The sequence below is a fragment of the Zalophus californianus genome, chromosome 7, assembly GCF_009762305.2.
Source record: "Zalophus californianus isolate mZalCal1 chromosome 7, mZalCal1.pri.v2, whole genome shotgun sequence".
NCBI lineage: Eukaryota > Metazoa > Chordata > Mammalia > Carnivora > Otariidae > Zalophus > Zalophus californianus.
Window position 1 is genome coordinate 7801636 of NC_045601.1, and position 15091 is coordinate 7816726.

At 42.1% G+C, this 15091-nt stretch overlaps 1 protein-coding gene across 4 annotated transcripts in view; it reads right to left on the reverse strand.

Moving 5' to 3' along the window:
* Positions 1-11993, reverse strand: part of MAP3K4 (mitogen-activated protein kinase kinase kinase 4) — a 110939-nt gene extending 98946 nt beyond the window's left edge. For all 4 annotated transcript variants that reach the window (XM_027601198.2, XM_027601196.2, XM_027601197.2 and 1 more), the window contains exon 1: positions 11709-11993. In XM_027601198.2, coding sequence (XP_027456999.1) covers positions 11709-11848 — 140 coding nt within the window. In that variant the 5' untranslated portion in view covers positions 11849-11993. The remainder of the gene's footprint in view (positions 1-11708) is intronic.
* Positions 11994-15091: the final 3098 nt, after the last annotated feature.

Genomic DNA, 15091 nt, shown 5'->3' on the forward strand with positions numbered 1-15091 from the left:
TTAAACAAGTCTGAGACCACACCAATGGGCTGAGTCAGGATTTCTCAAACTCTAGCCAAGAAGGAGGATTCATAGAGCTGCTAACTGAACATCGAACAGAACCAGAACTGCCTGGGACGAGACGCACTGATGAAGGATGACTATGGGTTCTGTTTGGAATACTGTTGCTGTACTCATGTTTTATTTTCTGAATATATAAGGAACCTCTTTCTCTTTTCTCTCAAGCTATCTGTAACTCCTAACAATTTAGTAGACTATGCTTTTGTAACAGATTATCCAGTGCATTTTTGTCTTTCACATTAGTAGGAGTAAAACAACTTAGTACCTTCTAAAAAGACATGTCGCAACGTAGCAAGAGTCTAAACACTCGAAATATCTTATGACCTGGTAATCTAACTTAAAGAAATAATCTAAAATACTGAAAAGTTTATATAAAGATTTTTATCAAGTCATTAATAAGAAGTGGAAATGTGTAGTATAAAATAATTCAAGAACAATTAGTTTAATTATGGTATATACAATAAGAGGAATACTGTTTGTCAGTAAATATGTTCACACCATAGGAAGGTGCTTATGATATGGCAGCTTTTGAAGATAAACTGTATGGAGGAAAAAATGTATATACATGAGTGTGTGTGTATATATACATATATCACAGACATAGATAAACCCAGGAAATAAATATGCCAAAATGTTAATGGTAACTATATTTAGGTGGTAAGATTATGGTTATTTTCTTCTTTATACTTTTCAGATTTTTCAGATTTTTCCACAATAGACATGTATTGCTTTTACAATCTGAGAGATTTCTAGCATATTAAGTTAGTTTTATTAATTTTTATTTGCTTTTCTGAGGCAGCAGCTAGATCAATCTGAAAAATACTACTCTTAAATATAGCATGCAACATTTTAAAAAATGAACAGTACTGACCTAAGATATATCAACATGTCAAGTTAAACAACTAAAAAGAACTCCAAAAAAAAAAAAAAGACTGGGCTGTGCCGACCAACCTAAACAAGTCACTCCATTGGTAGTGTGACGCTTCTGATTCTAGGAGCATGGTTTATGACCCGCCAAGTCAGAATTCCAAACACCTTTAGGAATAATATGCAAAATAAATCAAGTAACTGAAGCAAAAGAAAGAATTTGGAAAACTCGGGTCCCTGAATCCTTTTTCTTTCTTCTATGACTTCTGCAGGCACAGAAAAAACAAATGTTTCTGGAATAATGCAGATGATTGCAGCTATTTTTAAAAGTAGCCAGTTTCTAAGCATATGTGATGGCTTTTTAAGAAAATTAATTACAACAGACTTCCCCTTTTTTCATTTTAAGCCAAAAAGGAAGGAAGAAAAGAGAACTATAACCATGATAGCCAATATGGACTGAGTACTTTATATAAAAGACCATTATTTCACTGAATCTTAACAACCCAGAAAGTAGTTACTATTTCTCAAATGAGGAACTGAGTCTGAGAGAGGCTATATAACGTCCCAAAAGCATACAGCTAACAACCAAAGGTAAGATTCAAAGCCATCTGTGTAAAACCAAATCCATGATCTAACCAATACAGTCACCACCTCCGACATCCAACAGGTATCAGTTGAGAGCCTACTAACGGTGAGACGCAGTACCAGGAACGAGGATATAAAAATAAGCAAAACAATGTCCCTGTCTGCATGGAGTTTAATGTCTACTGAAGGCATGGCAAAATAAATAAACATTCACACAAATACAGCATTACCAAGGGTGACACACTTAGGAGTGGCGAAGTACAAGGGCCATGCAGACTTATAACAAAAGGACCTCCTTTAATCCCGGGGAGAGGAGAAGGTCAAAGAAAGGTTGACTGAAGTAAGTAATGCTTAAGAGAATAGCTAGCCCAGGAGGAATAATTAATTAACAGGGTAAAGAAGGAAGGGAAAAGACAACTCTCCAGGTCATCTTCTCTTAAAAACAGGCTTCACTGCGCTGAAAACTGCGGCGTACACATGCATGTGCGCATGCGCGCGCGCACACACAGCAGGGGAAAAGGGGGTCCTCCCCCCTTAGGGACCACTCTATTTGAAAACATTTAAATACAAATCAGTGTTTCAGAAAAAAATAAATTCTCTAAGAAATTCATATATTCCAACCCCAACTTTACTCCAAAATTAATCCTAAACTCTAAACTCACCTTTACTTTCAAGATTTTATTTATTTGTGAGAGAGAGGGAGCATGCGCACAAGCAGGGGGGGTGTGGCAGGCAGAGGGAGAAGCAGGCTCCCCGCTGAGCAAGGAGCCCGATGTGGGACTCGATTCCAGGACCCTGGGGTTCCGACCCAAGCTGAAGGCAGACGCTTAACCCAGTGAGCCACACAGGCATTTCTACAGTTCCTGTGTTTTAAGGATAAGCAACGAAGAGAACAGCCCTGAGCGGCAAGGGTAAGATGCACTTTTATTCTTGTCTTCGGGAAATAATGCTGTTTTCGAGGAAGAAATATTCAGATCCTAACCTTGCCCATCTTCTTCAAAATGATCATTTGGTGAATAAGTACTGTGCCATTCTCCTGACTCAATCTCAAGGGACAAGGAATAGAGTTCAATAGCACCTGTTTTTATTTTTGGTAGAGTCACGTTTTTCAAAGCGAGGGTCACAACCCTATTTGTGGGTAATAAAATCAATTTAATGGATCATGGTGAACAATTTTTTTAATAGGACAGAACAGAATTATCAGAGTGTATCATATATTACAAGGTCCAACATTATTGGATAAATTTTTACTTCGCTTATATAGCATACACATACTGTTGTAACATGCACTTCTTAATGTAGGTCACAGTCACAGCCAGATCAGTATCACTGCCCCAGAACAGAATTTACAATCTTACTGTCTGCTTAATCTAAAGACTGAGTACAGAAAAGAACAGCAAGATAAACAAAAAGGTTTCAGCATTAGTTCCTCTTTATTCTGTGAACTGAAAGTTTCATGGGTTAAAAAAAAGAAAAAAAAAGGCATGTACCTTTTTTGAGTTTGGGGGAATTTTCCAGGGGGGAGGGTTGCATTTTTTTTTTTCTGAAAATGAATCTTTCATCACTGCTATATCCTGGAAAGTCTAATTAATCCAGAAAATAAGAGTATTCCACAGTTGCCGAGTAACTAGTCATGTGGGTGTGAGCTGCTGCTGGGCTAGGCAATCAGGAGACTGAAGAGCCCCTTTAGCTTTGGACCCTAACCAGGGGAGCACAGTGTGACATGAAAGAAAGGGAAGTAAGAGCCTGGAGACCTGGATCCTAAGCTGTGACCTTGGGGAAGCAACAGTCTCTCTAGGTTGCTTTACTCATCTCTAAAATACAGAGCAGGGCTCCAAATTCCCTTCCAGCTCTAATTCTTGTAATTCTATAAGCAATGGCTGAGAGGTTAGACTAAATAAATATTAACAATCCTACCACCCATAAGACTTGTACTGTAAATACTTAACTCCTTATTTGAATAAACTATAAAGAAACCCATGTTACACCTACATTTTTTTTTTTAAAGATTTTATGTATTTGACAGAGAGAGGAGAGACAGCGAGCGAGGGAACACAAGCAGGGGGAGTGGGAGAGGGAGAAGCAGGCTCCCCGCTGAGCAGGGAGCCTGACGCGGGGCTCGATCCCAGGACCCTGGGATCATGACCCGAGCTGAAGGCAGACGCTTAACGACTGAGCCACCCAGGCGCCCCTACACCTACATTTTTATGTTCCTACACAAAAAAGACTTTAGGATTTTTAATGATACAATAAAAATAATGCATGTATTAAATTTTCTTCCAAAATATTCCCACTGACAGAGTAAAAAGGTTGACAATTTCTATTAATTTTACATCTCTAAACTAGCTATCCTCTAATAAGCCCTATTCAGAACACTCTACAGTTCAGCAGTATCCTCAAATAGCCTGCTCACATGCACAAAAGGCTTTCACTGAAAACATCAAATCTGATCAACTTTAAAGCTTAGTATCCATTTTTCTCCACAGAAGGTTTATTTCTTCTGAAATTATGTTGAAATGAAATCCACTTATGAAATGCTTTTGATAGAATGCCTAATATATTCTTAATAGCTTTCCCTGGTACTTTATAAACATTTGGCATCCAAATGATCCATGAGACTAATACTTCTACTGATGTCTGCAAAATATGACAAATGAATGTTCTTATAGGTAAAAAACAAATTCTCCTTTTGCCTATGCTGTTAGTGAATAAATATCTAAAGGCAAATTGCACTCCATTACACGAGTCTGAGGTCTGTGGGAAATAGAAGAATGTACCTACCACACCTACTTTCCAAAGGAATAATGATCCTTTTAAAATACAGTGGTTTTGCATTTGCCTCTTAAAAAGGGGAAAGCATTTTAACATAACATGCACGATGAAGATACAGTCATAGATTCTAAATAGTAGTACTACAAATATGAAAGACTATCATAAAACAAGCCCTTTGTTTTGTCACCGCTGATGCTATTTCTAATCTACAAATTCTGTTACCCGGGATGAACTAAATAATTAAAGCAAACCATCTTAATATAGTCAGCTCAGTTAGTTCATATATACCAAAAACACATTTGAAAAAAGAAAACTGCCTTCGGCTCAGGTCATGATCCCAGGCCCGCATCGGGCTTCCCCACTTGGCAGGAAGCCTGCTTCTTCCTCTCACACTCCCCCTGCTTGTGTTCCCTCTCTCGCTGTCTCTCTCTCTGTCAAATAAACAAATAAAATCTTTAAAAAAAAAAAAAAAAGAAAAAAAAAGAAAACTTAAAATTAAGAGAATTTAATTTAAAATATGGTAACCATACTCTCTTTATATAAAATGTAGAATCTCATCAGTTTCAATTTTAGTAACAATTCAAAGGACACTTAAAATTATAAATGTCCCCTAGCTAAGAATCTGGGCTCTATAGCAGCAACATCTTCCTAGAAACATCGCCAAAGGCAAGGGAAGCAAGGGCAAAAATGAACTATTGGGATTTCATCAAGATAAAAAGCTTTTGCACAGCAAAGGAAACAGTCAACAAAACCAAAAGACAACTGACAGAACGGGAGAAGATATTTGCAAATGACATATCAGAAAAAGGGCTAATATCTAAAATCTATAAAGAACTTATCAAACTCAACACCCAAAGAACAAATAATCCAATCAAGAAATGGGCAGAAGACACGAACAGACATTTTTCCAAAGAAGACATTCAAATGGACAACAGACACATGAAAAAGTGCTCAACATCGCTCAGCATCAGGGAAATCCAAATCAAAACCTCAATGAGATACCACCTCACACCAGTCAGAATGGCTAAAATTAACAAGTCAGGAAACGACAGATGTTGGCGGGGATGTGGAGAAAGGGGAACCCTCCTACACTGTTGGTGGGAATGCAAGCTGGTGCAACCCCTCTGGAAAACAGTATGGAGGTTCCTTAAAGAGTTGAAAATAAAGGTACCATGCAATCCAGCAATTGCACTACTGGGTATTTACCCCAAAGATACAAATGTAGGGACCCGAAGGGGTACGTGTACCCCGATGTTTATAGCAGCAATGTCCACAATAGCCAAACTGTGGAAAGAGCTGAGATGTCCATCAACAGATGAATGGATAAAAATGTGGTGTGTGTGTATATATATATATATATACACACATACAAACACAGTGGAATATTATGCAGCCATAAAAAAAACCAAAAAAAAACGAAATCTTGCCATTTGCAACGACGTGGATGGAACTAGAGGGTATTATGCTAAGTGAAATAAGTCAATCAGAGAAAGACATGTGTCATATGATCTCACTGATATGAGGAATTCTTAATCTCAGGAAACAAACTGAGGGTTGCTGGAGTGGTGGGGGGTGGGAGGGATGGGGTGGCTGGGTGATGGACACTAGGGAGGGTATGTGCTATGGTGAGCGCTGTGAATTGTGTAAGACTGATGACTCACAAACCTGTACCTCTGAAACAAATAATACATTATATGTTAAAAAAAGAAGAAGAAGAAGATAGTAGGAAGGGAAAAATGAAGAAGGGGAAATCAGGAGGGAAATGAACCATGAGAGACTATGGACTCTGAGAAACAAACTGAGGGTTCTAGAGGGCAGGGGGGTGGGGGCATGGGTTAGCCTGTGATGGGTATTAAGGAGGGCACGTACTGAATGGAGCACTGGGTGTTACATGCAAACAATGAATCATGGAACACTACATCAAAAACTAATGATGTAATGTATGGTGATTAACATAACATAATAAAATAAAATTAAAAAAAGACTTTGGCTCTATAATTAGCTTTTGATTATAAAATAACATGTAACATGTTAAATATAAAAAATTTTTAGGAAACAATTAGTATGTATCCTTCCAATCTTTTTTTCTATGCACATATACACTTTTTTAAAATGGGATCATACTGAGCATTAGCTGGGATTAAGAAGCCCAATAATGCAAATTATTCAGAGTTTAAGCAAAAATAGAGAATCTATTAACTCACATATCAAATCAAGAAAAAAATGGAGGTGAATCTAGCATAAAAAGAAATTGGCCAAAGAGCTCTTCTGGCCTCTCTGCCTTTTCTCTGGGAGTTAAATTCTACTGTCTGAGACCAAACTACTTCTCCAGGAGCCTGACTACAACTTCAGGGAGCTAGCTCCAGGCTCAGAACTCCAAATTATATATATTTTGATTATTAAAAAGAGCATTGCTCTCCTCCAGCTCCAATTCTAAAAATCCCAGGAAAGAATCCTAATGGCCTGGATTGGGTCAAGTGTCCACCCCTACAGACAGGAACACATAAGAGGGCATGTCCAACCTGAACCAGGGAGCTACAGCCGACAGAGAAAGAGATGACCATGAGGGAGAGCAAGGACAAAGGAAGGACAGACATAACTGGTGGAAAATAAATATATACCACCTGAGCAGCCACCTCAAGTTTTGGCTACCATGTTCTGCAAATACTGTCTTATAATCTGTTCTCATTGAACACAGTGGTGAGTATGTAGACATCAGAACTACTTGACAATCTTTTAAAAACTGGATACTCAGGTCCCACTTACCTATAAAGACTTTTCTAGAAGGACTTCTGTCATGAGCATTTTTCCATGTCACTGAATATTCCTTAAAAACATGTTTTTTAATAGCTGCACAGAATTCTAACGTGGTTCTAAATTTTTTTCAATTTAATTATTTAAATCCAGAAAAACCACATACCGTCATGATCTTTTTTTGAACATAATACTCACAAGAGTCAAAAAGCATTTTATGGAAGCACCAACCACTGACCTCTCTGCCACACCTTTCACAGAAACTACGCCACAGGATTCTTTGTGGGGGGTGGTGGCAGGAGGGTGGATTATAGGGTGGGTGGAGGCAGTTAGCTGACCTTCTGAGGCTTACTAGTAAAAATCTAGCACTGAGGGTTTAACAAATGTCTTTAAGGGACAAGGATACAATATACCTCAAAGTATGGCCAGAAGAGCAAGGTCTGTCATAACCTAATTAAAGTAAGACTGAAGATTATAAACAAACACACTATAACCCAACTAAAAGAGGAAAGTTAGTGACAAGGGGGGGGGGGGAAGCAGCCTCAGAAGGCTAAAGAAATGAAAGCCTAAGAGTTTATCACATGCTCTCATATTAGAAGAAAGGCGTACATCTCATAGGGATGCAAGCCAACCTTCCTGGTCTGTTAGCATTAGTCGCTAAAATCATTCAACTAATTTTCCTTGCTGATGTCATGTTCACCATTCAATTTCTTAATTATACTCTGGCTTTCTATAGGCAAAAGAGTACACGGGCCCACCAGGTGTAGACAAAGCTGAGAAGGAGGTGAAGAACAGGACCTGGGCCTTGCTTATCTTATCCTGCCCGGGCAATGCCAGCTCAAAAAGACCCACAGCAGACACTGATGCCCAAACTCCTTTTCTGACATTTCTTCTATTTTCCCTTTAAAGAAACTATTTCCAATCGCCTACTGATTGGCAACATGTAAGTGTCTTTAAAAAGAATACATACCACCCAGGCAAATAAGAAGGCTGGGACAATAGAATGCTAGGAGTAAAAAGATAATCATTGAGGAATGAGGAATTGTTAAGTAACAGGAAGTTATTAAAACAAATGTATCCAGGGGCGCCTGGGTGGCTCAGATGGTTAAGCGTCTGCCTTCGGCTCAGGTCATGATCCCAGGGTCCTGGGATCAAGTCCCGCATCGGGCTCCCTGCTCCTTGGGAGCCTGCTTCTCCCTCTGCTTCTCTCTCTCTCTCTCTCTCTCTCTCCCCCGGCTCAGGTCATGATCCCAGGGTCCTGGGATCAAGTCCCGCATCGGGCTCCCTGCTCCTTGGGAGCCTGCTTCTCCCTCTGCTTCTCTCTCTCTCTCTCCCCCTCTGTCTCTCATGAATAAATAAATAAAATCTTTAAAAAAAAATAAAATAAAATAAAACAAATGTATCCAGTAAGCAGTCAAGACCTTATATCCCCATATTTCAGGTAGAGCTCAGAACAAGATTTACAAGACACCAAGAGAAGACCTGTGAAGGAAGTGGAAGCAACTTCTAATAATATGACAATTACAGGAAAGCACAAAGTCATTCTTGAGAGACAAGTTGTCCCCATTTCAGAACTTGAGAAAGCTTCTGCCATCACTGGAGCCCTTTGTTACTGCTGCTACATGGTTTCAGCTTCTCTGCCCTAAGCTGCCCCCACCAATGGGATCTCATGTTGTAATGGTCTCAAGCCACGCCCATCACTGATGCTGCCCAGGCAGTCTGCAGCTGCACCAGAAGGTGGATTTCACTAGGGAGAATAGGTGACATACAATGTTAAGACTGAAACATGTAGGCTCAAAGGGGACATTCAAGTTGAGAGAGAGATCAAATTGCCTAGGAGTGACAGAATATTCAAGTACTCTTTTGCTAGTGAAACCCATTTTTTTCAAAGGAACTTACAAGAACCATATTATATAAATAGTAAATAAAAGTACCTTGGTTTAAAAAAAAAAGGTATTTTTAAGTTCATGGAACATGTACTTTTCAAGGTGAGTAAATGAGAACAATGAGGCTATTTTAACATAAATATTTTAAATGAAAAGTTACAGATAGGAGCAGTCTTTTTTAAGCCTTAATATCCAAGTTCTGTTTTTTTAAGTGCATATTCAAGAAATCACAGAAGTAAATTACTCCAAATTGGTTTTAATATCTCTCCTTGTAATCTCAGGATCCTCCTACAAACGACCCAGAAGTTTGAAAAAGAAATTATAAGAAATGTTTACTTCTAAGTTAAATCACTAACAACTGCTACCCTTATGATTCTTTATCAAAAATAAGAACAAGAAGTATCCACGACTGACAATAAGCAGTAAAACTATAATAGAGTACTATCACCTCTCAACCTGTTTTGTGTTCCTTGGTGATTGCATAACTCTCACGTCGGCATGCACCAAGCAGATGTGCTGGGCTGGCACCTGCCACAGGGGTGCACTGGCCAACATGTGTAGACCTGCATTCTACAAAAGACCTATGCATTACAGCAGCCTTCCTAATCAATGACACGTTAACATAAAGTACCTGAACAAAGACGGCAGAAAGAGTTTATTTTGTCTGTCCCAAAACCAGTTAACCTGGTAGCATAAATCACCACCTTATTGGTCTCCAGTGTTAAAACGTGGCGTCTATCATTTTGAACGTGCGCACTGAGCTTCTTTTAAAAAGTTAAACACAAATAAAAGAAATTCAAATAAACAGTGGCAGAGCCCCTAAAGCACCTTTTACTAATGATCTACAGTGTGTCAGAGGTCAGCTCTGCATATTGAAGAGGTGGTGGTGACAATGAGGGTGTGTACAAAAGACAAAAATCACAGCTTTGTCAAGTAATCTGTTTTACAGATTTGCTATTATAAAATTAACTGTAATGTTGCTAAGAAAAATATTTCTAAGATCTTCTTGTTCCGCACACTGCTGTTCCCTTACAGTTGGATGAAGCCCAATTATCCTGACCTATTTTTACTATAACAAAGACAGACAAAAACCTGACTGGAAAAAAAAAAAAGTCAAGGTTTCTTTTTACCATTGGAGAAAGTGATTTTTCGGCACATTACCACTTCTCTCTGCCCTTTTTACTTTGACCTAAGAAGGTTCACATCTATTTTATCCCAATAAGTACCGTTATGCAGATTTATAACCTCTGATCTGCCCATTTGGGTAATAAAATCACGCCTCTTCTTCAAGGTGTATAGGGTGTGCAACGTGCAGCCAGACTTGAGCTCGCCTAGCTGTGAAAACTTAAGACAAAACACCTAACCTTTGTGCCTGTTTACTCATTTGTAAAAAAGAGATAACAGGACCTACCTCATAGGGTGGCTGTACAAATTAAGGAAACAAAGAAAATGGCACATTTTCAGCGGTTAGTAAGTGTTCACTATTATTATTCTTACAGAAAAACTTAAGTCAAAATGCTCAAAGATAATTTACTAACGAATTTACATAATAAGCTACCTGACAAAACTTCTAAAAATGTGAAGATGTATTCAAAAGGAACAAAATGAATTCTTATTATACCATGTAATATTATTTTTTTTCCTTAAAAGTTCACATTAGTATCTCAGAATTTAGGAAAATGAAGAATGACCTTTTTCACACCTTACAAAAATAAAACAAATCTGAACCGACTGGGTCGACAAGCAAGAATATGGTTCCTGTGTTCAGTTCTTACAGCCACAGAATTTGTTTTAAAATTTTTTAAGCAGGAAAAATAAAGAGGACACTTATTTGCCTTATTCCTGGAAGTACAGAGCAAGACAGTAAGATGCAAGAGGAACTCTGCAATATTTTCATTATAAGGGACAGGGGGCAGCAGTTTGCAAGTTTACTCTGGGATGCAAAGGACGGGGTAGGACGACATTTGAACACACAAACACAGGCACGTAAGAAGAGGTAAATTCTTAGTTACGGTGAGTCTGATTTCCCAATCAGAAAAAAAAAATGACATAAAACTAATTAATAGAGTCTCTAAGAAACAGAATGCAACAAATGCTCTGGGTACCAAAGTTCCACCTGAGAGCTTCAGGCGGTGGCAAAGTTTGAGAGAAATCAAGCCTTTATGCGCACGTGTGAGCAACAATCTGCACAACGCTACTACTAAAGGCGGTAAAAGGCCCGCAGAAAGAGAAACCAACCTGCCTGTCTGCAGAGTCTAAGTGCAGTTTCTCATAGGAGAGAAGGCAGGCGAAGGGGGGTGCAAAAGGAGGGCAGGAGGAGAACGCAGGGAAACCGCCACAGCGTGTCTGCTTCACGAGCGTCTACTTCTTTACTCGAATTGGGGCAGAAAAGAGGTAGCATTTCGATGCAAGCAATTTCAGCGCGGCCCCTGGTCTGAAGCTCGCGGCGGGGAGAAGGTCACAGTTCCCGCAGGACCAGGGGTGCCCCACTACGCTCCCGGCCCCGCCGCGTTCCGAGCGGACAGCGAAGCTGCAGGGAGGGCCGGCAGGCTGGGCACTCGGGCGGACCCGCACTGCCCGAGCAGGGGTCCCTCGGCGCACTCGGCCGCGGTGCCCTCGGTCCCAGAGCTGCACCCCGCCCCTCCGGCCCGGCCCGGGAGCCTGGATGCAGCCCTCACCACCTGGCGGGAAGCGCAGGCCCCCACGCCCCCTCGGCCTCCGACCGAGCTCGAGCCAGGACGGGACCCGCTTTTTGCGCCGGGCCGCTGCGGCAGCCCCACTCACCTCGCCCCCCGGCAGCGCTCGGGCTCGGGATCAGGCTCGGGTCCCGGCGGCGGCGGCGGCGGTTCCTCCATGGCGGCGGCGGGGGTGACGGCGAAGGCGGGCGGGGGGACCAGCTCGGCGGCGGCGGCGGCTTCTCTCATCCGTGCACGGGGCCTCGCATGGCCGCGGCGGACAGTAAGCTGCAGCCTGGCGTGGGGGACCGGAGCCCCGAAGTGCGGGAGTGACTCGGCTCCGCCTCCGCCTCTAGCCCGCCGCAGGAACCGCTCGCGCCGCGGCCATCTTGGAAACGGCGACCGGCCAGCGCCGGGCTACGGCGGGCGGCGAGGGACAAGCCTCCGAGGGCGGCGGCGGCTGCGGGCGCGGCAGCGGACGGGCGGGGAGCCGGCGAAGGGAGGGGCGCGGGGAACGGCCCCGGGGGCCGGAGGCGTGGGCCACGGAGGCGGCGGTCCGGGCGGCACGTCGGGGCCACTTGCCCCGGGGCCGCGGTCCTGCCGCGGTCGCCTGGTTTCGCTCGCGGAGAGTGTGCGCCGGGCTGTGCGCGCCCGTGCTCCCGGGCGGCCGGCGGTGGGCGTGCGCGGGGGACCCCGGGAGGGGCCGCGCGGCCTGGGTTAGGCGGCGATCAGAGACTTTGAAGTGGGCCCTGAGCTTTAGCAAATGGATCACCGCCAAAGGTGATGCCATCCTCAGAAATAGGGTTGGATGCAACGCAGACGCTCGCAACCCACACGCGGGCGTGGGGGCTCTGGGGACCCAGAGTCCGGGGCGTTGGGGTGCGCCGATGAAAAAGCTGTCTTCGACAGATAACGTGAAACTCGGATTTCTGAGACTAAACAAAGTCTCCGGAAACGCAGAACATCAACAGGGCAGGAAAGAACACCGATCTAAACTAACCTCAGTATCACAAAGTGGTTTTGATCTTCCAGAAACTCTGGCGGAAGCTGCTACGGTAAAGGAGGAAAAAGTTTTTAGGATTGTTTCAGAGTTACAGCAATACTGTTGAAATTCCCGTGCATCCCGTGCCCTTAGAGAGAGAGGACTTGAGGCTTCACAGTTTTCAGTTGCACGTGTTTACAGAATTTCCCACAGAGTCAAGGCCAGAGTTAAGTCAAAAACAGCATCATTTAAAATTAAGTATATTTCTCATCATTCAAATGTGCTGGTTTTTAAAACTTACTTCAGTGGAGCCTGAATATGTAAAATACACGTTTTGAATAAATGTTGGGAAGAAAACCCGTCAAGACAGAAAACTTTAAATATGGTTATATTTAAAGGCCAGTTGTGAAATTAGCTATACTGCCCTCAAAAGTACCTTACAGAAATTTCTGCTTCAATTTATTTTATCATGATAGTCTGTATTGACATTCATTTTATTTATTCAACAACATTCATTCAACAAATACTTATCAAATGCATATATGTGCCAGGAGCTGTACTAGATGCTGAGGATATAGCAGTGAACAAAACAGACTACATCTTTTCCTGGTAGAGCTAACATCCTAGTTAATCAAGGGGAAGAGAAAAACAAACAAGTAACATACAGCATAGCAGCCAGTGATAACTGCCATGCAGACCTCAGCTGGGAAAAGAGTTGGACAGGAATAGTGTTTTACCCAGATTTGTCAAGATGGTTAAATGATTTGGTGAAACAACCATTCTTACTTACCGAACTTCAAATTTTCTTTTGAAATAGTTGTTTGACAAAATCAGTTAACTTTATCCTCATTAACCCATATCTGAGTATTTTAATATTTTGGATAAGTCATGGTTCACAAATAATTCCTGAGGACTGTCTAAGCCTGTGGCCTATCATCAGGCCTCCAAGCTTGTAAATCTGTATTTGAAATACAGACTAACATTTGAGAGATGTGGGGTTTGTTGTTTTAATTTCCACTTGAGGATGCTGCCTATTTTAGCGTGAGCCAAATGAATTTTCATTTGACTAATCACAGAAGGCGTCACGTGTAGAAACCCCACTTAACTAGTACTAAATATTCAATTTAAGTGCAGGGAAGTTTTTCTGGTGGTAGGCATCCACCTGTTTTGGTTACTGGTGTTCTACTCTGTGCCACCTCATTTCAGCAATTCACTATTCCAGATTCCAAGATCTGAACTGATCTCCTTCTTACCTGCACCCACCTCGGACCTGCACGTGGCCTGTGTTCTCCCGCTCATCGGGGTTCTGAACAACGGACTCCCTCAGCCCCCTGACGAGTGGGTCCCAAATCCTGTCAAATTCTACCTCCCCGGTGGAATCCACACACCAGTCTCTGTTCACTAGTTCAGACCACCATCCTGTCTCATGGAGATCACTGCAAGGCTCCAGGCCTCCCCGCCCCCCTTCCTTGGCTCACTTCCCAACCCAATCTGTCCTCACCCGGCAGTCACACTAATCTTTCCAAATCTCAATCCAAACATGTCACCCTCTTACCTAATTCATTTTATTGACGTCTCCTTGCTGTCAGAATAAAGTCCATAAAGAACATTCCTGGGTTCTTCAAAGGCTCCATAGTTGGTGCCGTGACTAAGATTGTGTCCAAGCGGTTCCTTTGCTGTCACACCACCCTTTCCACCTGCCCAGGGCTCTTCTGGGGCAGGAGCAAGAGCCCTGCACTCTCGCAGGCTAAGAATAGGCATCCATTCAAATGATAATTAAAAAACATTTGTCCATAGTCTCTCATGGTTCCTCTCCCCCAGGGGAGGGGGGTGGGGGGATGGGTTAGCCTGGTGATGGGTATTAAAGAGGGCACGTTCTGCACGGAGCACTGGGTGTTATAAGCAGACAATGAATCGTGGAACACTACATCAAAAACTAATGATGTATGGTGATTAACCTAACAATAAAAAAAATTTAAAAAAAAATTTGTTCAAGAGGGAGATATATATATGTATATGTATGTACATAGTCACTAATTCATTTCCATTGTGTGAACAAAGCTCAACGAAGTATGTCCCAGCTTTCCGTAATTCTGGTTCTCCTCCTAATTTTCCTTTATAATTTTCTGGGCCAGAACCCTTCTTGGAAGGCACATTAGAGGTTTTAAATTGTATATAATCAGATAAATCCCTCTCCTGTGCACAGCCCTATACCATATATTCTTCAATACTGGTATTCCAACCAAGTGTGACAACTGACTTTAATGGAGCTGCCATACATACATGTACACACAAGGCACAAAAGTACTCCAGGAATATAAATCAGGGAGTGACTTACTGTTGTTACCTTAATTTCCACTTAAGGGTACTCTCTATTTTAGCAGGAACCAAACAAATTTACACATAAGCAATGGTGTAAGGCATCCTGTATAGAAACCTCACATAACTGGTGCTAAATAGTCAATATAAGCGCAGGGATGGCTTGACCCAACCCAGGCCCCCTACCCCTC